This window comes from Callionymus lyra, chromosome 2 (assembly GCF_982586985.1).
Source record: "Callionymus lyra chromosome 2, fCalLyr1.hap1.1, whole genome shotgun sequence".
In the NCBI taxonomy this organism is placed as follows: domain Eukaryota; kingdom Metazoa; phylum Chordata; class Actinopteri; order Syngnathiformes; family Callionymidae; genus Callionymus; species Callionymus lyra.
In genome coordinates, this window is record NC_141819.1 from 11,003,033 (window position 1) to 11,030,976 (window position 27,944).

The window sequence follows — 27,944 nt, forward strand, 5'->3', positions numbered from 1 at the left end:
AAGAAGGAAAAAAGAGGTGGTAAATTAAATAAAATTGCTTGTATTTAAACGGATAATGTTGCCGCCATCTAGCGTCCACCATGTTACTCATAATAGCTTTTCAAACCCACCACTGACGTCAGAGAAGTCCTGACCAATCAGATCGAAGCATGGTGAGCAGTTTGAAATTAAGGCGGTGAACCTGGTGAAGCCGGAAGTGACAGAGCAGCTGTAAACAAAACTGCTGTTTTTATCTGTGCGTGTTTCTCTGCGATGGATTTATTTTTACTCACTTAACAAGGATCCTGGTGTTTGTAAGAAACGTTTTATACTTTGTTTTGCGACTTTAAAAAGAAAAAAAAATATTATTGTTGTTTAGCGTCTAGAAAAAAACATGTCGCTCTTCAGCGTCCAAGCTCGGAAACACACGGTTTATTACGACCACCTGATGTCCACGCCGACCTCCAGAACCAAGGAGGTCCGGAAGGTTTCGGACCCACCTTCGAGCGAGGACAGACGCAGCGGAGACAAGAGTCGGAACCTCAACAAGACCTACGTCATCTCCGCGGTGGCCAGAACCAGCACCGCCACCAGAACCCGCCTGACCCTCCAGAGACGGTCCAGGAGGAGGACCGGGGAGACCCTGGACGGAACCCAGACCAGCATCATCACTCCAGCCCCCGAGAAGAGGCTCACCATGCAACGCAGAACCAAGACCCCGACGGGGGACAGAACCACGCCCCGGGTCAGCGTCCAGAACTCCACCAATTCTAAAGTTCTAAGCGAGTCCAATGGACGGTTTCCGAGCGTGTACCGGTCCACGAGCCTGAGGGACACACAGGCGAGAGACGCGCCATCATCCTCCTCGCTCACCTGTGCAGGTAGACCCGCGGATCACGTGTTCAAGACTCCCACCAAACAGACCCAGTTCGGGAGAATCGCCGCCAAAAGAGACGTGTTCGAGAAGTTGACCGCCAGAGAGACCCCGAGACTTGTGGTGGCTAAGGGTCTCGAGAGGTCCAAGTCCAGGGTGCAGCAGATGCTGGACTCTAGACCTGTCCCTGCTCCCAGGGGGGTCAAGACACCCGGGCCCAGAACCAACGCAGCCCCGCAGGTCAGGACCTCTACTGTTCTTAAAGTGACCAGGACCCCGTCCACCTGCCAGAAACCTGAGGAGTCCCAGTCCAGGACCCCATCCATTTGCCAGAAACCTGAGGAGTCCCAGTCCAGGACCCCATCCATTTGCCAGAAACCTGAGGAGTCCCAGTCCAGAACCAGTGAAGGTGTGAAGACCCAGCACTCGTTGAAGATGGAGAACAGTGCTGTGACTGTTGCTGTTCGTCTGAGGCCTTTCAATGGAAGGTTTGTCATTTTATATATAACTTTAAACATATCCTAGTGAAGCCATGTAAAGACACGCATGTCCTGACACATAAATCCCAAATAATATAATTTTTTATTCTGACCCAGATGCTGTTTATCACCTTAAAACAGACAAAATAAAATATTCTCCCTCTTAAGACTTGATGAACACGTTTGTTTAAAAATGGAAATGTTTTCCTGTCAAGACAGTTTAATTTCTCCTTATAAATAATGTTATTTAATTACAGATTTATATTATTCAGATTTTAGCCTTCAAAATATATGTTTTTAACCTTAAAGTGACTTCTGTTATTGACTAGCTCCGGCTAGCGAGTAAACCATGAGTTGGAAAAAGAAAAAAAGGTTAAGTTTATTGTTAAAAATAAACACATTTAATCAGTTTCTCTAATATATTATATGTTATGAGGCGTTTAGGTTTAACCTCAACGGCCATAATAGCTAAACTAAATCAAATTAAATTTTGACTACTTGAGACCTTGGCTCTTGCAAGGGTTTGAGAAATCCAAAACTACTGACTGTCATTAGCTTTTTTTTTTTAAGAGCTTTTTTATAAGTGTCTAAGTGTTACGGGTTGACATGAGCGCACCCATGACCTTCAAAAAAACTTTGTTCCACCTGAGTCATACATCCTGAATAATAATAATAATATTTTTCATCATGACCCAGATGTAATTTATCATTCCATTAAAGACAAACAAAATCTACTCCCTCTAAGACATTTATTAAAAAACATCTAGATGTTTTCCTATCAATAAAGTCTTCAATTTGATGTTTTAAATAACAAGTTTGTTATTTAATGGCAGATTTAGATTATTCAGATTCTAAACCTGGAAATATGCTATTTTAACCTTTAAAGTGACAGCTGTTATTGACTAGCTCAGGCTAGCAGGTAAACTATCATTTGAAAACAAACAAACATTATAGCTTATACTATAGTAATTAAAAACCCATTCCATCAGTTTCTCTATTCTAATATAAGGTTTCATCTGAAATGACCTAAAAGAGACAATAAATAAATCAAATTTTATGGGACCTTGAGACCTTTGCTCTCGCACAGGTTTCAGTGATGTAATCTACTGACTGTCAACTTGTATTAGCAAGAACATGTTACAGGCTGTGCTAAATCATGACTTTATAATAAAATAAAGTATGCTTTTATTTGGAAAAATAATGTAAAAGTATTGCATATGCATAAGTAAGTAAGTAAGTAAAGGTTATTTGTAAAGCGCCTTTCTCAAACAAAGTTAAAATAAATACTTTAAAAGATCAAGACACATAAGACAATCAAAGGAGTCCCACAAAATCAGGGAAAGCACAAATAAAAATGTCTTAAAATGTTTCTTGAAGGAGTCAGTAGATCATCAAACACAGAGGAAGAGGGAGATCGTTCCAAAGCTTAGGAGCAACAGTCTGGAAGGATTTCTCTCCTCTGGTCCTGAACCGTGTTCAGGAACCATCAGTAGATTCTGATCCACAGACCTCAGAGCCCGAGCTGGGGTGTACGGCTGGAACAGATCACTGATGGTCTGACCATGAATAGATCTGAAAGTAAGAACCAGAATTAAAATTGATCCTGAAAGAAACTGGCAGCCAGTCAAGAGTTTTAAGGATCGGGCAATGTGAGTTCTTCTACTAGAGCAGCTCAGAATTCTCTCAGAGTTTTGTATTAACTGCAGGCGAGACAGATCCTTCTTATTTAGACACGGAAATAAACTGTTACAATAGTCTAAACGAGAAGAAACAAACGCATGGATTAAAAGATACAGATCAAGTTGTGACATAATTTTCCTGAGTTTAGAGATATTTGTCAGTTGAAGGAAACAGTTTCTGGTCAGTTTTCTGCAGTGTTACACTAGAGACATGTCTTTGTCAAATACAACAGGTTTCTCAGATGTATTTTTAATAGTGAAAATCAATGTGTATTAATAATAAAATAGTTTATTCTTAAACTGCACATAAATATTTATTCTAAGAATAATGGTTGTAATTTACTGTTTTCGTAAACATTTTATTCATTACAAATAATATTTATTTTCTGCAGAGAGACGGCAGAAGAGGCGGTGCAAGTGATCTTCATGAACGGTCAGGAGACTGTGGTCCAGAACCCGGTCTCCAAGCAGAGCTACTCCTTCACCTACGATTTCTCCTTCTGCTCGGTGGACAAGACCGAGGCCGCCTTCGCCAGCCAGAAGACCGTCTACGACACCCTGGCCAGACCTCTGCTCCTCAGGGCCTTCGAAGGCTTCAACACCTGCCTGTTCGCCTACGGACAGACGGGCTCCGGCAAATCCTACACGTGAGCGGATGGATTTCAAAGTGTGTTTGAAAAGTGCTTTAATTCATTTTTTTTGTTATTGGTTGTAGGATGATGGGCTTTGGAGAAGAAGCTGGCGTCATCCCGCGTTTCTGTCAAGAGCTCTTTTCCAAACTGGCCACCATGGTGACGGAAGAGGTAAAATATCTAACAAATTCATGAATTCATGTGGTTATAATATGTATGTATGTTCGATTTGTGCCATATAATGGGAAAATGTGTTGGCCCCTGGTGTGCCGCAAAAGTATTGCAAGTGGGCCGCAAAATCGTTTTCAAAATGATATAATTTTTTTGGGGAGGGTGGATGTAATTATATAAAAAATAAAAATACACATATTAATGTTCTTATTTTTATGAATAATTGCTGTGTCTAATTGGGGGAAAAAACTACTTCCCAAAGGAGACCTCCTGAGGGATCAATAAAGTTCTAACTAACCTAATGTTTTAAATGTTAAAACTCATTAAGTTTAAAAGGATATTAAACATTTTCAAATATTCTTTTCATTATATTGTTTTTCCTTCGAGTAATATACACGTGACAACAAAATGAGAACGCATTATAATGTCTTTTTATTTATGGGTCGGAGGTTTTTGGGACTTAAAAGTGGGCCAGAGTTGAAAAAGGTCGAGGAGCACTGGCTTAGCTTATCGATAGCATTTACTACCTACAGTCATTGGAACAGTTTGTGTTTTTTTTAATGTTTTAATCCTGGTAAACTCTCAGAACTTTAATTTAAGAGCTTTTCATGACACAAAAACATTATAATTTATTAAATGTAAACGTATGCTTTATGTGCCAAATGTAGTTTATCTTCGACTCAAACTCTGGCCTGAATACGTGACTGTTTCCCAGGTAAAGTGTCACGTCGAGATGAGCTACTTTGAAGTCTACAACGAGAAGATCCACGACCTCCTGGTGACCAGAGATGAACCCAACCAGAGGAGGATGCCTGTAGGTCGCGCACCTTCGCAGAAAAATCCAAGTACAAACTCGTACTAACGCGTCTCATTTTTACAGTTGAGAGTGAGAGAACATCCTGTTCACGGACCTTATGTTGCCGAGCTGTCTGCGTAAGAATATACTTAAAATATATATATTGTCACTGCTGCTGTTACAATTTGTTGTATCTAACTAGTCGCTTTGCTTCTTCCAGGAACGTTGTTGGCTCGTACAACGACGTCAAGGTAACAATTTGAAGCATTATTATATTATTCGTCTAAAATCAAATGTATTGTTTGCTACTCATTGGCTTTTGTAGACTTATTCGGACTTTAAATCTTCTTTTTTATTTATCTCATTCATCTGAGTAACAAAACAAATCATTCTCTGGAAAATCAGATGTTTGTTTCTGCTCCATGGGAAAGAATAACAAAGTTTTTTCTACGATGCGGAGAGTCCGTAATGAAAGTTTTATTGAAAAGGTTGCAGATATCGTACTATTAAGACCTATTTTATCTGCTAAAGAAGTTATTGCTCAAATACATTTTGATTGTTTAAGCGCTTTGTGACCCTGGTCTGGAAAAGCGCTATATAAATAAATATTACTTACTTACTTACATTCAAACGTTTCTTCCATTTGGAAGTTGACAAGTATGTCTTTATAGTCACAATCTGGTCACGTGCTGAACTTAAACGTTTGATTCCGCTGTTGTAATACACGTATTCGCCAGTGGATGGCAGTGTAAATCTGCATTTTAATTCATTTTTTCTTTCTGCCGTTGGTCTCCATAGTGTTTTTTACTGGATCTTGACCCATGACTTTATTAAAATGGCTGCCATGCGACCTTAAGTTCAGAGAAAGCCATCGTTTATTCATCTTTTGAAAAAGGCCACAGGATGTTATTCTCTTGATATTGTTCTCTTCCATTTGAGAAGGTTTAAGGCCCTGGTCACGTTAACAAATAGACGTGTTGTTTATTAACTGGAGCCGTAGCCGGTGGACGTTTTCGCTTCGATTTCAATGGCGACATTAGCTGTTTAGACGTACAATTTGTCAAGTTTTCACGTCTCATTTTCAATTCTCAAACCCGGTTATTCGCCTTGTGACTAATTTCAGGGATGGCTGGAGCTGGGGAACAAGCAGAGAGCCACAGCTGCCACAGGAATGAACGACAAGAGCTCCAGATCACACTCCGTCTTCACCCTGGTTATGACCCAGACCAAGGTATTTCCTCACTTAACTCGCCCCCCCCCCCTCTCACCCTGCTCACCACCCCCCCTCGCCTCACATCCTGTATTATTAACCTCTACTTGGGGTTTTTGTTTTTGGTTGCATCTTACACGGTTTGTGTTTCAGACGGAGTATGTGGAGGGAGAGGAACACGACCACAGCATAACCAGCCGGATTAACTTGGTGGACTTGGCAGGGAGCGAGCGCTGTAACTCGGCACAGACCAGCGGAGATCGCCTCAGAGTACGAGCGCTCACGGTCCTTTCTTTTTTTTTCTGTCCATTGATTTTTATTTTCTCAACGTGAACACATTTCATTTTTGGAAATGAAGTCTTCACTAACTCCTATTTGATTAAAGTCAGATTTCTATCTGCGAGAGCTGTTCGCGGGCAGACGGCAATTGGAAGTGACGTGGGGAACCACTGGGCTCTCGCTCCGCCGTCTCGGAACAAAGTGCTCCTTTATGCATGTTTCGCGGCGGTGCCCAGATGTTGTTATTGTGTTGTGGGGGGGGGGGGCGCTCTGAACTGGTGGAATCATGACTTCCAATGGAACCATTTGAACAGCTGCTTCCAGTTCACACACGAGTTAAAACTGTATAATATTTTGACTTTTTTCTGTGATGGTTGGTTTCACTTTTATAGTATATATAGTGTGTGTTAAATAGATGTGTGACTCTATTGTATCATCAGTGTGTGTTTGCACAAAACTCTCTTGAGTTGAGAATGATCATAAGCCCCGCCCACTGAAAACACTTTCCTTTTCTGGAGATAAAATCTTGTTTACCATAACCACACCCACTCTGCTGTTATTGTTCAAACATTTAGGTTTGTCACTGCGCGTCATCAAATGCATAATTCATTGTATAAACAAAGTGGGGTAATATTATTAATATATTATATATATTAATATTACAGCTGGCTGGAGGAGTGAAGCCATTATTACGTACTAATGGACTCCGCTCTCGTAACCTCTCGTTCGCCCAGATTTCAGACGGGGGCAGACATATTTAAAGTAATAACAACAAAACATCTGAATCTTGGAGAGGAATCCAATCTACTTAGAGTGACATCTAGTGGCCTTTTTCAGACAAGACCCTGTCTTCACTGCAAATCTGTTTCATGAGGCCTCATCAACCTGTCATGAAGTTGTAGCGATGAGTTCACTGGGAGGTTGTGAGACAAAGGTTCAGAGAGTTGGTTATATTCTATTAGTAAGGAGCCTAGTTAAAGCGAGCCTAACAAACTGTCCTTTCACAGTCAGATTTTAAATATTATTTTAGAAAAATAATACAAACATATTGTCAAAATCAACCCTTACACCTGTATATAATTAGCCTGACGTGGAGAATACGTGAATGATGTAAATAAAGTACTTTAACTTTTTGTTGTAGGAGGGAGCGAGCATCAACAAATCCCTGCTCACTCTCGGGAAAGTCATCTCCGCTCTGTCGGAGCAGGCACTGAGCAGGAAGAAGGTCTTCACTCCGTACAGAGAATCGGTTCTTACATGGTGAGAGAAACCTTTAATTATTTTCTGCATCACCAGTTACTTACTTGAGGTTTCACTGATGCAATCTAGGTTGTTGAAAATTCTTCAGCTACTGTAGCATTTGATTTTATGACCCATCAAGCTCCTTATTCTTAGGATTGTGTATTGAAAAGAATCTGTTGATACGATACATATCACCATACAATACAATACAATAAATTGCGACACTGTTGGAACAAGGATATATTCGAGTATTGTTCTCTAGTACTGAAGTCGACTGTATCCTCTTGCCCTCAGTCATCGCTCAGAACTCTCAAGATTTCTCAGTTCTTTTACCTGCAGATGACTTAATGAGTGCTGCCATCTAGTGGCTGGAAGATTAATTGCAACACAAAAATAAAGAAAACGCATTTAATAATTGTAAAAAAAAAAAAATAGAATTTAAATTGTGTACGTACTCTACTAAATTATTAACCATAAAATAACAGACGATTTGAAAGACTAAAAATGTCTGTTTAGAAAAAAAGATTTCATATAGCTGTTGAATATCTACACAATGTTGTGAAAAAAACCTTCAATATCAATAGTCAATCAATATTTCCTATTATGTCGAGTGGCTGATTTAAGGCTAGGGTTAAATGATTGGGTCTTAAGTACTGGGTGCCTTCGGCTTTCTCTGCCAAAATTGAAGTCAAAGCATTTTATTATTTATGAATATAATAATTTGATTATGAAGTAGCCACTTTTAAACTCATATTTGACAGCACCGTATTTTTCCTAATATATATATATATATATATATTCCATTTTTCAATTGCAAATCATATTTTATGTGTTTTTATCCTTTGTATTTCAATCAAGTTTATGTAAAACAAAATTATAATTCAATTTTTTAATTAACAATTTACATGCAAATATTCACACAGTGTTCATTTGGGATTTGCAATTAAACTCCCGGCCGCTCATTACATCATCTGCAGCTAAAACAACAATAAGATAATGCAAAATCCCTGCCTCCACTGAGGACGAGAGGATACAGTCGACTCCAGCAACTTTTGAAAGCTGATGTTTGGACATATATTTTGGTTTCAAAACAAATGACAGTTGAGACTTTGTCAAGAGTCAAGTACTCAAACAATCCTACAAATGTATATATATATATATCTTTATTCCTACAATATCACAATATTTTTAAATATGTCATATCGTTGCCCCTGTATCGTTATACATATCGTATCAATGGATTCTTGATTCTTGAACAGTGATGAACATTCATTCATTCATTCATTGACAAACGTTTTATCCCGGGGTCATGGGGAGACTGGAGCCTATTTCAGGGTCATAGGGCGACAGTCTGTCGCAGGGACAGTGATGAACAATTTCTTGCAGAAACTTCCAAAAACATTTAATTTGGAGTCATAAGGCCGATTGTTTTGTCTTCTGGTGTAGAGAATTGAAATTAAGTCAGACTCGTATTTCCTGTTGAGGGAGTGGCAGTTATAGACGGTTTAATAAATGTTAATATTGTGTTTAAAACCTTGGCCACTTGTGTTGCCCACGAGGCTTTGGCAAAATGCAAACGAGAGTATAAGGCAGAGATGCATCACACATAATAAATCAGATGCTATTTCCGACTTTCTCAGGCTGTTGAAGGAAAGCCTCGGCGGCAACTCCAAGACGACCATGATCGCCACGTTGAGTCCGGCCGGCAGCAACATGGAAGAAAGTCTGAGCACGCTCCGCTACGCTCAACAGGCCCGCACCATCATCAACGTGGCGAAAGTCAACGAGGACACCAGCGCCAAGCTCATAAGAGGTCAGAGAAAAAATACTTTTTTTTTGGTCCGTCTTTTTAATTTGTTCTCCAAACTGCAGCTTTTCAATCTCCCAACCGTGAAAAGGTCCCCCTCCTTTGTGTTCTTTTCAATTCTCTCCGAGTGTTGACTTCACCTTGGCTGTTTTATTCCGGCGAGAAGTTTCCACCGAAGGTCCTTATGCATATTTCTCTGATTGTGTTCGGGACTGTGGGACATCTGTCCTCTCTGTTCAAGAGAAATCAATAAAAAGGTGTTTTTTTTTCTTTTTTTCTCTGCCAAAAAGAAACGCATTACCGTCGCACGGTTGCAGGTGTGGACCACAAACGTATCGGAAGTGAATGTAAATTTATTTTTTCTTTTAATCCGTCAACTATGTTTGAGTTTAAATTACAGACTTTATTCATCCATATTTGCTTCAGAGTAAGTTTGCAATGTTTAAACAATTATTATTATTATTATTTTTAGACGTAATTCCCCTTGAATATTTATGTCACTTTCCCCATCATCATGTGTCAATTTCTCCGCCGTCCACCTCACTCTGGTCCGACTCTCCCTCTCTCTCGCTCGCCATGCCCTCCCGACTGCCCGTCTATCCATCACCAGCTCGTACCCTTCCTACTTCAATTAAGTCCCGGCCCTAACCTTGCCTCCAGGCTATATTTATGCACTGTCAGCCGCACATGCCGGGCTCACTGTCATGCAAGTATGATTTTTTTATTTTTTATTGGCCGATCAAAGCTGCAGTTTGACAGGTTCGACACAGGGGGGAGCTCTCGCTGTGTATTGGGGTCCACTGAGGGCGATCGGTGACCGTTAGAATTCAAGAGGTGACAAGAAATCCCTAACGAATGGAAGAATCTCTCAATTTATCAGCTTCGTTGTTCAGTTTCAAACCAGAAATTAAGTTTATTTCAACATTTACCTTAACTTTACGTTTAATTAATGATCTCTGCCTTTTTTTAAATTTAATTATCTGTTTATTCTTATAGTTTAGGTTAGGTAGAACTTTATTGACAATTTTTGAAAACGAAATTGTTTTTTTTCCAAATTATCCACAACAAATATTTTATTTTGATTATTTTTTTTATGAAAAATTGCTGTAAGAACAAGAACAAAGAGAAATAAAGAGAAAAAACAATACTGTTTAACCTTGTTATACTTGTTTTAAACGTTTATTTTATGTACCTAAGAGAAATGTAATTTTCTATATATTACATTTTTTTCTCTTCTATAGTTTCTTTTTTTCTTTTCCACCAAAAATAAATGATTATTCATTTTTCTCTGCCTGCTTACACAAAAGTCCAAGTTTGCTTTTCCTACTTTTAAAATTCTACGTATTCTGTTTTGATTGTCCTTGAATTATTTTTCTTTATTTTCAGTTTCTTTTGTAACTTTTCTAACATCCTGCTTCTTATTTACCATGTATATCAAATTCTGCTTCCATTCTTTCTTTTATTCTTCATATATTCAAGTTTTGGTTTTCAGAAACGTGTGACATTTATGTGAAACATGCGTTTGTTCCTCAGAACTGAAGGCAGAAGTGGAGAAGCTGCGAGCGGCTCAGATGAGCGCTCAGGGCATCGAACCAGAGCGAGTCCGGCTCTTTCAGCAGGAGGTCGCCGCCCTGAAGAACCGACTCTGCCAGCAAGAGAGAGAAATGCTCGAGGCCAACAGGTGGAAAAAAAGGATCCCATAATCTATTCCTTTTGTAGTGATAGAAAAATGTAAACTTTGTATATTTTCCTGATGGAGAACATAACGTTCAATATTTATTTCCAAACCGATCATAAAAAATGTTCTGCTTTCACGCTGCAGAGCCTGGAGAGAGAAACTGGAACAGGCGGAAATCCGTAAACGAGAGGAGACCAAAGAGCTTCAGGTGACTTTTTAACTTTCTCTTTTCTCCTCTCCACAAATCTAACTTTTTTTTTTTTAATTTTGATGTGCGCCTCTTCAGAAAGCAGGCGTGACCTTCAAAGTGGACAACCGTCTTCCCAACCTGGTGAACCTGAACGAGGATCCTCAGCTCTCCGAGATGCTCCTGTACATGATCAAGGAAGGCCGGACGACGGTGGGAAAACTCAAGTCCGAGTCCAGCCACGACATCCAGCTGAACGGCGCCCTGATCGCAGACCAACATTGGTGAGATAATATTGAGGGGAAAAACTCTTAAAAAAGGGAAAAATCTCAATTTCTTGTTCTCTCAGCACCATCACGAACATGGACGGCACGGTCAGCATCATCCCCAAGGACAACGCAAAGACATTTGTGAATGGAAATCTCATCACAGACACCACTGTCCTGCATCATGTGAGTGTTTTCATCCTCTCGAGGGGTTTGTTTGGGACTGTGGGAGGAAACCAGAGTGTTTCAAAGTGTGCTTGATGTCATTTCAAATGAAGTCACTCAAACATCACAGGTTTAAAATGTAAAATCCAAAAGGGTTGAGATAATTTTCTTGCATATTTCCACTGGATTATCGTGATGACGTCACTCGATCCGTAAACATGGCTCAGAACGACACTTGATCCGTCAGGTTTCTCTGCACCTCGTGTGTTAGTAACTCTAGATTATATTTTCAGTTCAGTTGAGTTCTGAACGTCTTCTTAAAGTCACTTAGAAATTCTAACCAGATTGTTGTCTTACATGTTAAATAAAAAGATGTACAGTTTTGAGTGAATGCAAAATGAGAAGAGTAAGAGGATCTTGTTTAAAACGATTAGGCTCCTATATTGCAGTAGTGTGTACTGTACTTAGGACTATGGATCTAAGCAAATATTAAATACTCTACAATACTCTTTTCACAATACTATATACCAGATGCAACACTAATAGACTCAGGGACTCGCTTATTCCTCGTTCTATTAGGCTGTTTAATTCCGAGTTTGGGGGCAGGAGTGGAATAATATACTGATATACTGCTTTCAAATTTGTATTTTTATTACAGTGTTTCATGGTTTATAGTTTTAATAAAATATATAAAAAATATTAATAATAATTAGGCTTTTACTATTAACATCCAAAATATTGATAGCATTTGTTTATTTCTATCGGCCGCTAAATGGCGGCAGTCCATACGTCACTGCAGCTAAAAGAACTATAAAATCCTGCGAGATCCCAGCGTTGACTGAGGACGAGAGGATACAGTGACTCCAGCAGCTTTTAAACCTGATGTTTGGACATATTTTGGTTTGAAAGCAGTTACGACTTTGTCAAGAGTCATGTGGTCTGTAAATACTACAACACCAGAGTAAAGTACTGGACAATACTACACATATATACTTGTAACTACAGTATCGCAAAAAATATAGATGGATAGATCAGACCACCGATCAGAGAGCAAAAACTCAATGTAAAAACATCTAATTTTCAATGGAAGTTTTGAGCTGCAAATGAGTCTTTCAACCAGAATGATGAAACTGAACTCTCTCTCTTTTCTATTCATGATTTTCAAAAATATTTCCAGGGTGATCGAGTGATTCTGGGTGGAGACCATTACTTTCGCTTCAACCATCCAGCCCAGGTGGAGTCTGGGAAGAGGGTTTCCTGCTGGACCGGCTCAGGCGATGGGCAGAAAAAAGACTTTGAATTTGCCAAAAATGAGCTGCTGTCTGCTCAGAGGGCTCAGTGAGTTTTCACGTCAAGAATTTCCCTCCGTCGTCAACGCTCCGTGCACATTGTCGGTTTAAATTCCTCCCCAGGCTGGAAGCAGAAATTGAAGAGGCCCAAGTGAAGGCGAAAGAGGAGATGATGCAGGGAATCCAGATGGCCAAAGAGGTCGCCCAGAAGGAGTTGTCTGAGCAGAAGGCTCTTTACGAGGAGAGAATTCAGACCCTGGAGAGTGAACTGGTGCAGAAAACCTTTTCCATTTGTTTATTATTACTTAAACATTTTCCCTTCTTTTTTGGCTTCTCTGGGTGACTTCATTTAAGAAGCCGGAGCTTTTGAGTTTTCAGACACACTCTTGATGTGTAGTTTTCTTTCGATCCATTTTGTGAAAGATTTTAATTCTTGCAACTCAAATTTAGTTTTACAACAAATGGAAAGGATTGTGTTCCTCTGAACATAGTTTTTAATTCCAGTGTAAACCCACATGTGTCAAACAGGTCATTTTTGTCATTTTTGTAGTTTGCTCATTCTTTTATTCTCTTACTATTAGTGATACAAGTACCTTTTGGAAAAACACAAGTAGCCTTTAAATGTAAACCATCATTCAGGATCGTCCTGTATATAAAAAAACAAAGTATAATTAAAGGAATCAGTGGTTAATGTATTTTTTTTACTTGCTTTTTAACATACATTTGATTTAGAAATGATTGGATATGTCACTAGATGTCACTCTTTGCTCTGTATATCTATTGATTTAAAAAGTAATTATATTGAAACCTGACATCATTTTTAAGCTGAGGGCGCCCCCTACTGTCCTCCTTAAAAATATGACACTGCTTCATGAAGCTTCATCGACACATCAGTACTTAAATAAGAATGTCATACAAACACACGTTATTGCATTAACATTAAGGAGAAATATTCGCCAAAACATCAAGTTAAAATACCAAAATTCTCAGAGGAGTAACAAAAAGTTCCCAATTATACACAGCAGGGACGCGCTTCGATCTCAGGAGCGTTTCTACATCATCGGTTTTATTACAGCATCTGTTTCAAGTGATGAATTTCAATCCAAATGAGAAGCTTATGTCTTCAAAATAATAGATTTTTTGACATTAAGCAAATGAGCGGAGTTGGCTTTCATGTGGCCACTGTCGTTTACATTGTTGTGGGGATTACTTTTAAGTCAGACTTATTGTTCGTTTTTGATGCTTTCTTTTCTGTGTTTTTATATTTGTTTTTTATCTACATTTGAAAATGTCAGTGCTGGATAGTTAAAAAATATAGGCATAGTTATGTTAATTGTTGTTTTTTTTCCACATGCTAACTGAAGAGTACGAGCACAACACAATGAGAAACACCAGTGTGTTCGGCTCGTTCTTGACTAAAGACCCACAATGTCATCCATTCAGAACCAGGAAAATGAGAGTAAGCGTCTCCAGGAGCTGCAGCAGCAGCGGGTGGCCAGTCAGATGGAACAACTGAAGATGGCAAAGCTGGAGCTCCAGCAGGAAGTGGACAGCCACAAAAAACGCCTCCGCCTTCATATGGAGGCTCAGGTCAGGACCCGGAGCATTCTGAAATGTTTAAACTCCACTTTACAGGAAGGTGGAAAGTTGGACTGCAATCCTTCCATTCAGAAATGTGGAAAAATGGCCCCTGCAGTGCCAAGCACACATGAGGATGATAAACATGAGCAAAAAGCCTTTTTTTTCTGAACTTTTAATGTTCCATATGGAGCATTTTGGAAGCTATATTGAAGAAATCCAGATTTTTCACGCAAACGCTAATTTGGAAACTTTTCTCATTTGGCTTCAGAAGCGGCGAGTCATGGATCCATAGTGGGTGGCACCTTCATGGTGTTTATGAAAGAAGAAAAAAGCATTTATATTCTAAAGCGAACCATTACTTTTCTTGGCCCAAAGATGATTTGAATCATGTGTGTGTGTAGGCTTCAATGAATCCAGCGACCGTAGAGATCAGCCGATGGAGCATTCGGGCTAATGTTTGGAGCCGCGTTGGCGATTTTTAACACTGTGTACATTTTCGCTCAGGCGATGGAGGATCGGCGTGTGTGTCAGGCGAGGATTGTTGACGCTCTGGAAGCCGAGAAGAGAAAGATCAGCAAAGAGCTGGAGGACATTCAGAAGAAGAGGGCGATGAGAGAAGTCAACGCTCCGCGAAATGGTGAGCAGGATTAAACAGAAACGCCCCGTGAAGAATAAAAACGTGGCCGCGGGTATTTACACGATAACATCTGTCTCCGGGAAAAGATGTGAACGAGCCTCTCGCCGACGGGTCGACAGAAAACTCTTGTTTCTCCTTAAATTTCTCATAAAAAAAGGAATTTTGATACCGTTTTTAAAAAGAAATTAAACCATAGGAATAAAGAAGAAATTCTGATTGGCTGCAAGTGTTGCTAAGAGTTCAACTTTGTAATAATCGATGTGCTTTTAAGTCGTGTATTTAGGATCAATCATCAAGAGTTGTAAAGCTCAAGGGAGGTAAAGAGGAGAGTGCAGGCAGGGCGGGAGACGACGGTCAAAAGGGTGGAATCCATCTTCTATCACCAGAATAGTTGATTTAACCTCTTTCATGCTTGTTCTTTCAGCCGGTTCTCAGTGGGATTCCATGAAGCTTTCCCTCATGATCGAGGAGGCCAACAAAATCAGCACCAATCTCAACAAAAAGACTGTATTCAGCAGGTACACCTAAGAAAACAACACTTTTTCCAATACTTTCAGTAGGTTTATTGTGTAATCTTTAATCTCCATCCAAAGACATGAAGGTTCCAACGACGACAAGCCAGAGTCCGGCGACGCTCTCCAAGTCCGTGTTCAAAACACCAAGTTGGGGATCTCCACATTTTGGAGTCTGGATAGATTCCAGAACAACATGGCAGCCATGCGGGAGCTGGAGCAGGTTCAGATCCTTAGTAACTCTCAATGACAGTTTAAGCCATCTGTATTTTTCTGTTCATACCATTTTTAATTTAATTTTTTTTTGGTTAAACAATAACCAGATGATTGTAAGTAAGCAAGCATTTTATATTTGTAAAGCGTCATTCTCAGACCAGGGTCACAAAGCCCTTACAAAACAGAACAATACTCAGTTAAAATAAATGCTTTAAAAGATCAAGACAACAAAGTGAGAAACACGGCAGCCCTAAGAAAATTAAGAATCGTGATGAGTTGATGAGGCGTCACGACTCTTGACACTGTATCATGATACAGTGTCTTCACAACACAACTGTTTCATGACCAATGACTTCCTAATGATGTTATTTTATATTTATTTGATACTTTTTGATTCATGCTGCAATACAATCTTAAGAAAACGGTGGTAAATTGCAGGATTTATATTTAAAATGAACAAAAAGTTAATTGTACTTAAAGGGTAACTAATGTGAAAACTCCACTGTCCTGCTCACATGCTCAATGTTGAAGCTGCAGTAAGTCCCTCATCATGACCATGTTTTGAACTTATTACTTTATAAAGTTGCTCTGAAATCTGCGCAAACGAGAGGTTACGAGAGCAGAGCGATTATGACATTGTAGTTGCTGTAATTACGCCTCGCTTTGTTTATACAACGAGTCCTTTCGAGACTTACGGGATTGATGACACACGGTGACAACCTTGGTGTTTGACCAATCAAAGAAGAGTGGGCGTGGTTATGTTAAACAAGATTTAATCTCCAGAAAAACAGTGTTTTCAGTGGGCGGGGCTTAAGATCATTTTTCTAATGTCAATGTTTCAACGAAAAGAGAGTTTTGTACAAACGGACTCTGATGATACAATAGAGTCCAACATCTATTTAACAAACACTTGAATCAACACATTAGTTTAAGTTTAAATTCCCTGTTTTGAATAATTTAAAATTTATTTTAACTAACCCTCATGTTTAAAAACTAGAATTATTGAAGTAATAATCCGTTGTTAACCGATCATTAAAATTAAAAACGAAACATTTACTTCTAGTAAGAAAAGTCACCAGAATCCTTTTGAAATAGAAATTAAATGAAACATTTGAATGCTTTTAAAGTAAAAAAAACTATTGACCATAAAAATAAAAATCTCACGTCAATTTTTATTCCTGACAATAATTCATGGACGTAATTTTAAATCCCAGTCCCTTAATTTAATGCCCAATATCCTGCGCTCAAGGTAGGATCCCTTCACCAGTCCTTGTTTGCTCTTTTTCTTTTCTTAAGTTGACAAAATGAGATCAGCCGTGTCAGCCGTTGATTTACTCCTCGCAGGGCGATTCCACTTCTAAAGACGACGCTGTGTTTTATGACCCCGCTGATGAGTGGGAGCAAGATATATCGTCTTCCTCGGCGTCCACCTCTTCCCTCTCGCGTCGAAGGTAATTATCCGACGGCGTCTCCTTCACTTTCCCGCTCGTATTTACACCCCAGCTCCGCACATCAATTATCACCGTTGTCTTTGGGTTTTAAATGAGGGCCGGGGTCAAGGATTTTAAAGCACCAGTCTGTTTATTTTTCGGGGTGATTTCCTGCTTTTGAAAACGCAGGTGAGCGAAGGGTCGCAGGTGAGCGAAGGAAAAGGCGGCCATTGTTCAACATTTTGAGAAGGAAAATCTTTGTAAAAACATATTTTTTTATTCACCATCAGCTTCATACATGGTAAGATCCTTGAATCCTTTTTTTTTTTTTTAACAACTCGACACATTCTTCTTTTATAATGCAAATGTGACACAAGTATGCGTCACATAAAATATCTCCCTGCTTTATAGTCGCCCCGTGTTTTGAGATTTTATTTCCATGTGGACCGGGAGTCCTTGTGATTTAGATTTAAAATCCAAGACACACACATTCCCAGAGCTTCCGTGGTACATGCTGAAATCCAAACGTTTTCCCCCGTGATTGTTTTCCCTGTCAGGCATGCTGGAGGTGCTGCTGCCGCCGCCGTTGTACTCGCCAAGCGAAACATGGCATCCGGCGTGTTGCCTTCCTTCCCCACTGTTTTCTTTTCTTTTTTTTTTTATTATTGAACCAACACCTCTGCTTTTTGTCAAGAGGCTCGCTGGCAACTGAGGGGAAGTTTCTTTGAGAGTTCCACACAAACAAATACTGATGTTTTCTTTCCTCAAAATGAGAGAAACCCCGACGTTTATGTAGGTGAACGGGTACGAAAAGCTTTTTAATTAACACTCGGTTCAAGAGGGTTTTTTTTGCGGAGAAGATGTTTGCTGATAAAGTGGGGAGTTTGAGAACGACTGGCCAAAGAAGGACTGAAAGGGAAAAAACGAGAGCTGCCAATAATGTATGGTTTAGAGAGAGGGAGAGAGGGGGGTGGGCAATTAAAGGGCCACATTATACTGTAGGCTGGGACTGTATTAAGGGGCCGTCAAGCCAAGAGGAAGGAAAGATCAGAGGAAAAAAAAAGTCTGTGGGTGAGGGGAATAAGTTACAAGGGAACATTTAAAAAAAATAAAAAAAGGTCAAATGTTTAATGTATTTATTATAAAACATGTACACGTAATGTTTTCAATTTAAATTTCGCTTCAGTCATTATTCAGTCAAGAAATGCTATATAAGGAAGAAAGTAACAAGTTGGTATTGATGATGAAGCTTCATGAAACGGTGTCATTATTTTCTGAGTCCACTAGATGTCACTCTTTGCTCTATAATCTATTGCTTTAAAAGTTATTCTATTGAAACATCACATCCTTTTTTAAATTGATGGCGCCCCCTACTGTCCTCCGAAAAATATGACACTGCTTCATGAAGCTTCATCGACACATCACTACAAGTTAGACAAATGTTTGAACAAGTGACGAGTAATTAGAAATAAAATGGTTTATATTTTTGAAGTTTTCGAAAGAGCAGTCTTGTTGTTTTTACTCTGACTGACCTCATGGGGGGCCGCATATGTAGTGATGGGTCGATGAAGCTTCATGAAACGGTGTCATGTTTGATGGAGGTCAGTAGCAGCTTTAAAATGATGTGATGTTACATTAGAACATGTGTTCAAAACAAAGGGGAAAAGTACAGAGACCGCCATCTAGTGGACTCTAAAAGTAATGACACTGTTTCATGAAGCTTCGTCAGACCATCACTAGTGATGTGTCGATGAAGCTTCATGAAACGGTGTCATATTTGGAGAGACGGGGGCGCCCCCTTAGCCTGAAAATGATGTGAGGTTTCAATAGAATAACTTTTCAAAGCAATAGATTATAGAGCAAAGAGTGACATCTAGTGGACTCAGGAAATAATGACACTGTTTCATGAAGCTTCATCGACACATCACTACCATCTTATTAATTTCTTCCTTATATAGTGTTTCTTGACTGACAAGGTCACATCACTACGCATAAAAAAAAGGTAAATGTTAAGTTAAATTTAAAAATATTGGATTTGTTGGGGAAGAGGATGAAAACCAACGAGGTTCATGGATGTGTCAAACGAGGTCACGGAGAGAACGACTACATTTGTTTCTTTTCTACAGGAGCAGAAGCTTATTGAAGAGCAGGAGAATCTCGGGACGTCTTTATGAAATCCGCGTCCATCCGATCCAGAGTCTGAACAGGGATGCGACTCAAACCTGTGGTGAGTCACTCAACATACTTATTTATCATTGTATTATTGATACATGTTGGTTTATATAGTTTAATTTCTATGTATATTTTGTGCACATTTGCATCTAAATGTTTTAATTATCACATTAAACAAGACCAGCTTTAGAGAAAAAAAAGGTAATAATTCCCTGTGTTTTTCCCAGGTTTAATGGGGGTCAACAAACCGCCCTCCACACATTCCAGCACCAGCGACTCTGCCACGCCTGGCATCTGCAAGGATCTCGTCGGCCAGTCGTTGGCTCGCCTGCGCAGCTCCCGGGGCCCGGAGGAGAGCCTGGCCGACAGGCTGGCCTCCGACATGTACCTGGTCTACGACGCCATCCAGACCATATCCAGCGACTATGACCGTTTGGACGATGACAGCCAGGAAAACGGTGAGACCCCGGAGTCCGTGTCCGGAGGTGCCAGTTAACACATGGCAGCGCGTGATGCCTTCGTCGTGACCTGTTGCTCAAACAAACCTCTTGTGAGGAATGGAGCTGGCTCACTCTTTTCTAAACGCCTTGGATTTATTGAAACCACACACTTTTATGTGGGTTGAGGGTGTGATCGCGTCGATGTGTGGTCACGGGCTTCGGTCTTCTGCTGAAAAGACCACATTGTTCGCGGCAGCATTAGTTCTCGACAACAGAGAGAAGGTGGTCCGAACTGATAAGACGCGATTTCATCCTTTGTACGTCACTCGGTCCTCGGTCTGCCAGACATAACCTGTGACGCCGGTGTTTGACTCGACTTATTGGAACTGTTCTATGCCTCGAGGTCCCTTAAAAAAATGCTGTTTTTACCTTGCATGAAAAAAAAAAGAATTTGGGTCGAGCTATTTAAAAACATTTTTTTTATTGACTATCTAAACTAGTGAAAATGCCATTCAGTTTCTTTACTTTACTAATCAGTTTAAAAAAAATGGGTATTTAATGTGTATATAGATTGACTTTATTAATCCCTCTGGAGATCTCCTTTAGGTAATTGGGTTTACAGTTCAAAGAAGATTATTGTTTCATAAAAGCAAGAACAAAAACAAGTGGTCATTCCTTGCAAAGTGCAAATATAAAGAACAAAGTGCAAGAAATGACAAAGTGCAAATATAAAGAAAAAACTTAAAGGAATGACAAAGTGCAAATATAAAGAACAATGTTCAAGGAATGACAAAGTGCAAATATAAAGAAAAAAGTTAAAGGGATGAAAAAGTGCTAATATAAAGAACAATGAGCAAGGAATGACAAAGTGCAAATATAAAGAACAAAGTTCAAGGAATGACAGTACAAATATAAAGAACAATGCGCAAGGAATGACAACGTGCAAATATAAAGAACAAAGTGCAAGGAATGACAGCGTGCAAATATAACAACCATATATCAAACTATATGAAATGTTCTAAAGGCTGGTAAGGTTGAACTTGTCCATATCTAACTGAAAGAGCACATGTATATCAAATCAAATCATTATTTAGAACTCAAATGTTTTTTTTAATAATATCACTTTCTTTCTCTGTAATAACCAGAACATTTAACTATTGCAGGGTTATTTAAAACATGGTCAAAAACATTGTTTTGATCATGAAATCATTGGATTTAAAAATGTGTTTTAAATGATTTTGAGTTGCATGTGTAAGTTTCGGGACACAGGAATTTAAAAAATGACGACGCCTTTTCTAGATTTCTCTTGATATACTTGTTTTTCCTACAGACACCATTGATGATGAAATATTTTCTCCCTTGATGCAATTTTTACTGAAGCCAATCATGTAGAAATTCTACCTGAAACTCTGCTTTTCTTATGTCGTATCATAAAAACGTGTATATATACAGTTTATAGACTCATTTTTAACTTGTTTAAAATGTGTTCTCCTGCAGTGTTTGGCTGCAACGTCCAGACTCAAGCTCTCCTGATCAAGGCCAGCGCCGCGGTCGAGGGCGGAGTCTTCGTACTCCTGCTGTGGTTCTCCAGCGTGAGACCCTCGTCCGGCGTGTTCTACACTCTGGCGGAGGAACTCAAGAGCCAGGTCAAGAAGATGGGAGGATTCCTCCAGATGCTGATCCAGGTTAACGCCGACCCTAATCTCGCTCTTTGGCTACAAAAGTGGTGTTAAGAACCCAGCGACGGAGGGAAATTGAACACGCATCTGACAGGCCGCCGCTCATCGGAATGCGAAGGAATTGATTGACGGCTCGTAGCTGTGAGCTGTTTCAGCTCCGTCTATGGAAATGGCCAAGCAAGGGGAATTTTCAACCTTGAGCACCGAACAGAGCATGAATATATGGAAACAAAATCAGAATTCTGCGGCTTCCCTCGCACCTAAACAGATTTTTAACCCTCTCGCTCAATTTGATTAATTTACCTCAGAAGGCGTTTTTCGGTTGCTTTGCATTGATTTCGCCGGTAAATAATTCCAGCGGTTTTTATCCGCCGCTGACCGAAAAAATCTAACTCGTCTCCAGGGCTGCGAGTCCGAGATCACGTCCATGGTGACGGAGGCCCGGAGGAAGAGCGGCCAGTGCGTGGACGCCCTGATGCTGGCGCTCGGACACCTGGCGTCGGTCACGGGCACGCCGCTGAACGCCGCCGAGCCGGGCGCCGCGGGCAAGGTAACAATGCTATCAATACTACAGGAGCTCTTCGGGGCAGAACCACATGTTTTATCTTATTTTATGTGATGCGTTCACCGCCAGGGATCCTTAAAAGGATGATGATGGATCTAAAAATAAGGCCCTAACTGGCTTTAAAATGTCGACGTGTGTCTGTTTGTACAAAACTCATTGAAATATTGACATTAGAAGATGATCTTAAGCCCCGCCCACTGAAAACACTTTGTTTTTTCTGGAGATTAAATCTTGTTGACCATAGCCACACCCACTCTGCTGTGATCGGTCAAACATCAAGGTTCTTCACAGCGCGTCATCAATTCTAGAAGTCTCCACCTCCAAAGGACTCGTTGTATAAACAAAGCAGGGCGTGATCACAGCTGGCTGAAGGAGGAATGAAGCCATTATTACGTCATAATGGACTCTCGTAACCTCTCGTTTGCCAAGATTTCAGACGAACTTTATACAGTAATAAGTTGAGAACATGGTCATGATGAGGGACTTACTGCATCTTGGAGAGGAAGACTTGGAGTCAGGAGAGTTGGGTTTTTACGTTAGTTGACCTTTAAAAAAAAATGAAATTAATAATTCACAGATTGACTTGAATCTTGCAGCAACTTCAGAAAGAGTTTGCTTTGGGCAACATTGGAAGGTATAAATTAGGTTATATTTCTTAGGCACTTTGAGCAAGACATTTTTTAATAGATGATGCAGCATTTTAATTCAATTTTTAATTCATCTTTTCAGTTCATTCTCTCTTAAATTGAATTTAAAACGTTCCCTTTTGTGTGGAGCCCATTTCGTTAACTTTCAAATGTTTGTCTATTTTAAAGGTAAGACTGTTGTATGCAGTCTTAATCAAATTTTTTAGCATAATTAAAATGATGCTCTTATTCCAATAAGGTTTAACATACAACCAGTTAAACCTTATGCTTTCAAGCTGATGCAAAACATGTTATTGATTCAAACCCTTGCAGGATCCAAGGTCACAAGTAGGAAAGTTCCCGCATGAGTTTCAAGGCTTAACTTTAGCACCCCGTTACTAAGCTGAATTGTCAGTTAATAAGTGTCATTTTGAGGTAAAATTTTAACTGAAAAACCACAATTTAAAGATTAATATTAATGGGTATTCTTGGCTAATGTGGAACTATTATCTACATTACTACATAAGAACATTTTTATTTTATAATCTCTCTAATTGAAGAAACCGTGATCATGTCATATTTCAGCCGTCGGTGGTTGCGAGTCTTCAGAAGGGAGTCAACAAAGGCGTCCGCTCACTGCTGGAGAACAACCTTCAGCTCACCAGGGAGATGTTGCGAGAGGCTCAGCTGGCGTTTCCCAGGAACCTGGTAAGAGTTTACATGCTTTGATGCACGATACAGAATCAGATTTTAAATACTTAAATGTGTTGTGTGTTTGTTGACAGATCCTCAAATCTCTGAAATCTAAAACGTTGGATTTAGCTCGAGCTTTGCAGAACTTCATGCACCAGATGCTGACGGTGAGTTCGAGCAGCAAAGCTGTCTTTTTTTAAATGGAGAATTGTTTCAGTAATTTGTCTCATTTGTAAAGTCTTGAGTTGTTTCCGATTTAAAGGCCATTTTCTTTTTTCTCTCACCCCACAATCATTACATACTTAATACTTAATAATTACATTACAATCATGGATCTTCAAACACAATATTCACCTTCTTCTGTTTTATATAACGTGATTAACGACAAGTGCGTCGATGCCAAGATTATAATCCCTGATGCGCCTCAGAGTCTGTGTTGAATAAAGCCTAATACCACAGTTGGCAGAAATCGAACTGTGACTTTTCTATGAACATCTGTGTCCAATATTTGGATGTTTTCTTTGAATGAAGCCATAAAGAAAAGGGACATTTCAAGTTAGAGGAGCTCAAGAACGGCCAAAAACAACCTTTCGTGTCACACAGACGTCAAGATTGATGATCCCAGACACAACGGGTTGTAACGAATGACACTCGGTCTTTTGTTGCTTGAGCTTATCTTCTGAGCAGATGCATCTTTAGCAGGCGTTTAAGCAATGAATGAGCTGAAAGAAGGAGCATCACTCATCGTTATCTAAGGCACACAAACACCTGCGACTAACTGTCTAAAATCTTTGTCGCAAAATAATTCAAAATCAAAGTGAAAATGTTTAATGTGACATTTTGACATGATTATCTTTTTTTAATCTTCATTGTTTTCGTTTAATTTCAGTTGTGACGAGATTGTGTATTGGCAAGAATCTGGCAATTCGATGTGTATCACGATACAGGGGCAACAATACGTTATATCGTGATACTGTGGTAACAAGGATATATTAGTATTATTGTCGAGTACTTGACTCTGGTGTTGCAGAATTCCCAGACCACATGACTCTTGACGAAGCCTTATTTCTTTTATAATATGTCCAAAAATTAGCTTTAAAAGCTGCTGGAGTTGACTGTATCCTCTCGTCCTCAGTCATCTCCAGGATCTTGGGGAACTTCATTGATCCTTTAGCTGAATGTTTGCATGTAATTGTAAATTACAATAAAAATCTACACCGGGCTGTTGAATGTCGTTACGGTCTCGCGATTTTAAAGCGTAACAAATATTTATTTCACCCTAGTTTTGAGGATACTCTTTATTGTGTAATTTTTCCTGGACAACATGCCCGCAATACTGAGACGACTATTTTAAATGACCAGGGAGATGAGACAATATACTGATGAAATACAATTTTTCTTTTTTTTTTTTTTTCTTTTTTTGCGAACACGATCAAAACAGGCACCTTATGAAGTTGCAGTTACACTGATCCGACACCTGGTGGAGCCAAAAGCACTATTGAAAGTCCTACAGATTGGGCCTTTAAATACCCGCGCAGTTTAAGTTTTTTAATATAATGCATCTGTTCCTCATGGAGAAGAGCTTGAGAAGGCTTTCCGGGATAGTCTTTGCTGCCCCAAACAACCTGCTCTGAAATCATCTTGTTGTGTCATATCGGGTGTTCATCCTTACATCTGTTTGTTATGAAGAAGGAGCGAGAGAAAGCGTCTGAGGAAGCGGAAGAAGGCGAAGACCAATCGCCGTCAACCCTGCAGACCCTGAAAACATATGCAAACAAACTGTTTGAGCTGAAGAAGTCGGTCCTGCAGCTGAACACGTGTCTCTCCAGCGCCCTCAGAGGTACGATCGTCATCGTTGAACACGTTATCAACACAGTTTGTCTTGATGTAAATGCATTTAAATCTCTTTTTTTTAAGGTAAAGACGGTGAAGCCAACAGCAGCCGAGAGCTGATCACCGCCTCGGCCAAGGCCGTGGACGAGCTGATCTCGGCCAGAGACGGCGACGAGACGATTTCCTCCCATCACTCGAGCGACCAGATGGTCATGGGCTCCAGGGAGGAGCTCCACGACGCCTTGAGGTCCCTGCTGTCCGCGTGGGACGATCCGGAGGAGACGGGATCGGTCGATCTGGAAGAAAGTTCTTCCCTCAAAGACTCCTCAGACGGCGTGAGAAGTCGTGCGGGTCTTAAGACGATGACGAAGCAACACTCTCACGGCGTGTTGTCTAAAGGAAGCCCTCACTGGGTTTAGGTGGTTTCCTGCTGTTTCACTATCATTGCACTGCTTGAAAAGAAATATTGGTACATTTTGCACATATCAAGGTCATATTCTGCTTTTTTTTATCTTCATTTCCTCGGCTCTTAATTGTAAGATTTTAATGACGATGCATGACTTTTTTTTTAACTTTGTATTAACTTTTAAACATCTGTAACCAGAGCTGAATAGATCAAGTTTTAAGAAACATGTTTTGACTTTCTCCTGTTGTGTCGGTCAAACGAAAATAAATTATTTGGTCGCCATACGAAGCGTGTTCATTTTGGCGACCGGCTAGGTCTCCCGGGTCGAGGCCTTTAAAGAGAAAAAATGTGTCACTAAGAGCCTCTGATGTTGTTGGGAGGAAGTGAGTCGCTGGCCCTTATCTCCATGTTTGCTTCTAATGAGGGGGGAGAAGGAAGCTGTTAAAAAGGGAGTTTGGGAGCCTCTTGTGAGACATGTTTTCAGTCGAGTAAAGGTGTTTATTTATGACTTGATTTTGACGAACTAGATGAGGTAACAGGTTTATATTGAAAAAGAACATTTGGAAGATTGTTAATATTAACTTTTCATTAATTTTCTCGTTCAAATTATGCTTCTTTTTATCACGATTTCTAAATAAACGTAATGATTTATTGCTGTAACACAGTTGAACATCTGACCCTGCGACATTGACGTGTGTCAGTCATCACAGAGTGACATCACAGACGGAAGGTGGCGTCACTCAAACCCTCGTAGGAGCTAAAGTCTCAAGCGGGAAAGTTTCCACATATTTTGATTAATTTTCTTTAATTTTTTTGGGTAAGATAGGGTCAGATAAGACTAAACTCTACCAGCCCTTAATGCTTTGTAGATCAATGAATTGATAGATTTTTTTTTAAAGATATTTTCTTGAAGTCATGAAGGAAATTTAATGATATACTCACTAGCATAGATATTGTGTTATTAACATACAAAAGTATTACGTCTCAAATGTATTTTTGGCTCCAACAATAGAAAATTAAAACAATAAAACTCACAATGTTCTAGCCTAACATCAGTTGAATCTCTTACAAAAAAATATTATAACTTATTCCAAGAAATATCAAGATAATTATTTAAATGTTATCCTTTTGTAACTTGAATCATTTTTCTTTTCATCTGTTTACTTCCTCGAAAAACTTTCCAGGCATTTTTTTTAGAATTTTTCTTGAAGTCATGAAGGAAATTGAATGATATACTTGCTAGCAAAGATATTGTGTTATTTACACACAAAATTATTGGGTCTCAAATATATTTTTGGCTCCAACAATAGAAAATTAAAACAATAAAACTCACAATTTTCTAGCGTCAGTTGAATCTCTTAAAAAAAAAAAAGCCTTATTCTGACAAATATCAAGATAATTATTTACATTTTATCCTTTTGTAACTTGAATCATTTTTCTTTTCATCTGTTTGCTTCCCTCGAAAAAACTTTCCAGGCATCTGTGAGTAACATTAATGAGTTGAGGATCCAAACAGAGTCTGGCAGCTAAATTGAAAGCACATGTCTGATCCTGAGAGAGGAGGAATCATTGTATTATGTCACTGTACTGTAGCTGCTCACTCGGGGCCCCTGGGGACCTGCAGCAGGACAGCCCTCTGCAGGTTACACCCACTTTTCTCAACGGGGTTTTTTTTTTTACATCCTTCTCTCGTGCTCGCTCATGTCAAGGTCTCCTCGAACCTCCTCACTTGTTGTACGGATTTTTAAAAACTTTTTAAAAGACGGAGAAAAAAAAAACGACTCGAGAGATTATCGGATGCTGCGTTCAATGACACCTGGAGATGCGAAGACAACGTGACGCTTTAAGGAGGTACCAGTCGTTATTTAATGTAGAGCAGCAGCGAAGTGTATTGTTTTATTTTTATTTATTTATTTTTTAGAATGCGCCGGGTAAACTTTCTCTTATCATTCTTGCTGGTAAGTTTCAACTTTTCTTTCCCTGCACGAGTTCAAACATGGGGACTATTTTCTCACGGTATGAACGCGCGTTGGTTGATTGATGATTGTTGTGATTCGGTGTTATTTTCACACGTCCTAGGCACGATTTCTTTATATTATTATTTAAACGCAGAACTAAAACATAACTTTTAAACTTACTTACCAACGGGAACAATGTTATTTTTATTTTTATTTAAATAAAAATCCTAAAGTTATACATTAAGTTTCGCCTTCTTAGAAATCAATGCGCCAGGTCGTCACTACTAGTTTGTATCCTTATTTTGTGTGAATTAAAACATGAATTAATACATGAATTAATACAAATGATTTGTGTTGTTTCCAGGTTTGTTTTCACACCTATGTAACCGGTAAGTCCTTTTTATTTCACTTCTATTTTCGAGCTACGATTGAAAAGTTGCTAACTGTTTAAGCTAACTTTAAG

The 27,944-nt window shown here is 39.4% G+C and overlaps 2 protein-coding genes across 5 annotated transcripts in view; both read left to right on the forward strand.

Moving 5' to 3' along the window:
* The first annotated feature begins 221 nt into the window (after positions 1-221).
* On the forward strand, positions 222-25,805 carry kif14 (kinesin family member 14). Of its 4 annotated transcripts, none has more exons than XM_087783509.1 (29): positions 222-1,341; positions 3,404-3,658; positions 3,727-3,814; positions 4,530-4,628; positions 4,695-4,747; positions 4,831-4,861; positions 5,734-5,841; positions 5,974-6,105; positions 7,241-7,359; positions 8,982-9,154; positions 10,682-10,829; positions 10,971-11,034; positions 11,113-11,297; positions 11,363-11,465; positions 12,622-12,782; positions 12,857-13,004; positions 14,177-14,323; positions 14,819-14,951; positions 15,376-15,469; positions 15,545-15,686; positions 17,024-17,130; positions 19,236-19,336; positions 19,509-19,739; positions 21,219-21,406; positions 21,804-21,950; positions 23,177-23,299; positions 23,377-23,451; positions 24,974-25,124; positions 25,202-25,805. In XM_087783509.1, exons 1-29 carry the CDS (start codon positions 374-376, stop codon positions 25,534-25,536), a joined length of 4,809 nt encoding a protein of 1,602 aa, XP_087639635.1. In that variant the 5' UTR covers positions 222-373; the 3' UTR covers positions 25,537-25,805. The 4 variants fall into 4 exon arrangements, with proteins under 4 accessions (XP_087639635.1, XP_087639636.1, XP_087639637.1 ...); XM_087783510.1 differs by having other exon boundaries at positions 24,977-25,124; XM_087783511.1 differs by having other exon boundaries at positions 5,974-6,090.
* Positions 25,806-27,238: 1,433 nt separating this feature from the next.
* Positions 27,239-27,944, forward strand: part of LOC148085325 (adhesion G protein-coupled receptor D2) — a 97,219-nt gene continuing 96,513 nt past the window's right edge. Inside the window, exons 1-3 of the mRNA XM_087783513.1 lie at positions 27,239-27,374; positions 27,445-27,481; positions 27,846-27,870. Of these exons, the coding sequence (XP_087639639.1) occupies positions 27,346-27,374; positions 27,445-27,481; positions 27,846-27,870 (91 nt within the window). The 5' untranslated portion in view covers positions 27,239-27,345. The remainder of the gene's footprint in view (positions 27,375-27,444; positions 27,482-27,845; positions 27,871-27,944) is intronic.

Coding starts and splice junctions, on each gene's coding strand:
- kif14 (XM_087783509.1), top strand. CDS start 374: ATGTCGCTCTTCAGCGTCCAAGCTCGGAAACACACGGTTTATTACGAC. Junction 4,862..5,733: donor GCTCGTACAACGACGTCAAG/GTAACAATTTGA, acceptor GACTAATTTCAG/GGATGGCTGGAGCTGGGGAA. Junction 17,131..19,235: donor TCTTCCCTCTCGCGTCGAAG/GTAATTATCCGA, acceptor TCTTTTCTACAG/GAGCAGAAGCTTATTGAAGA.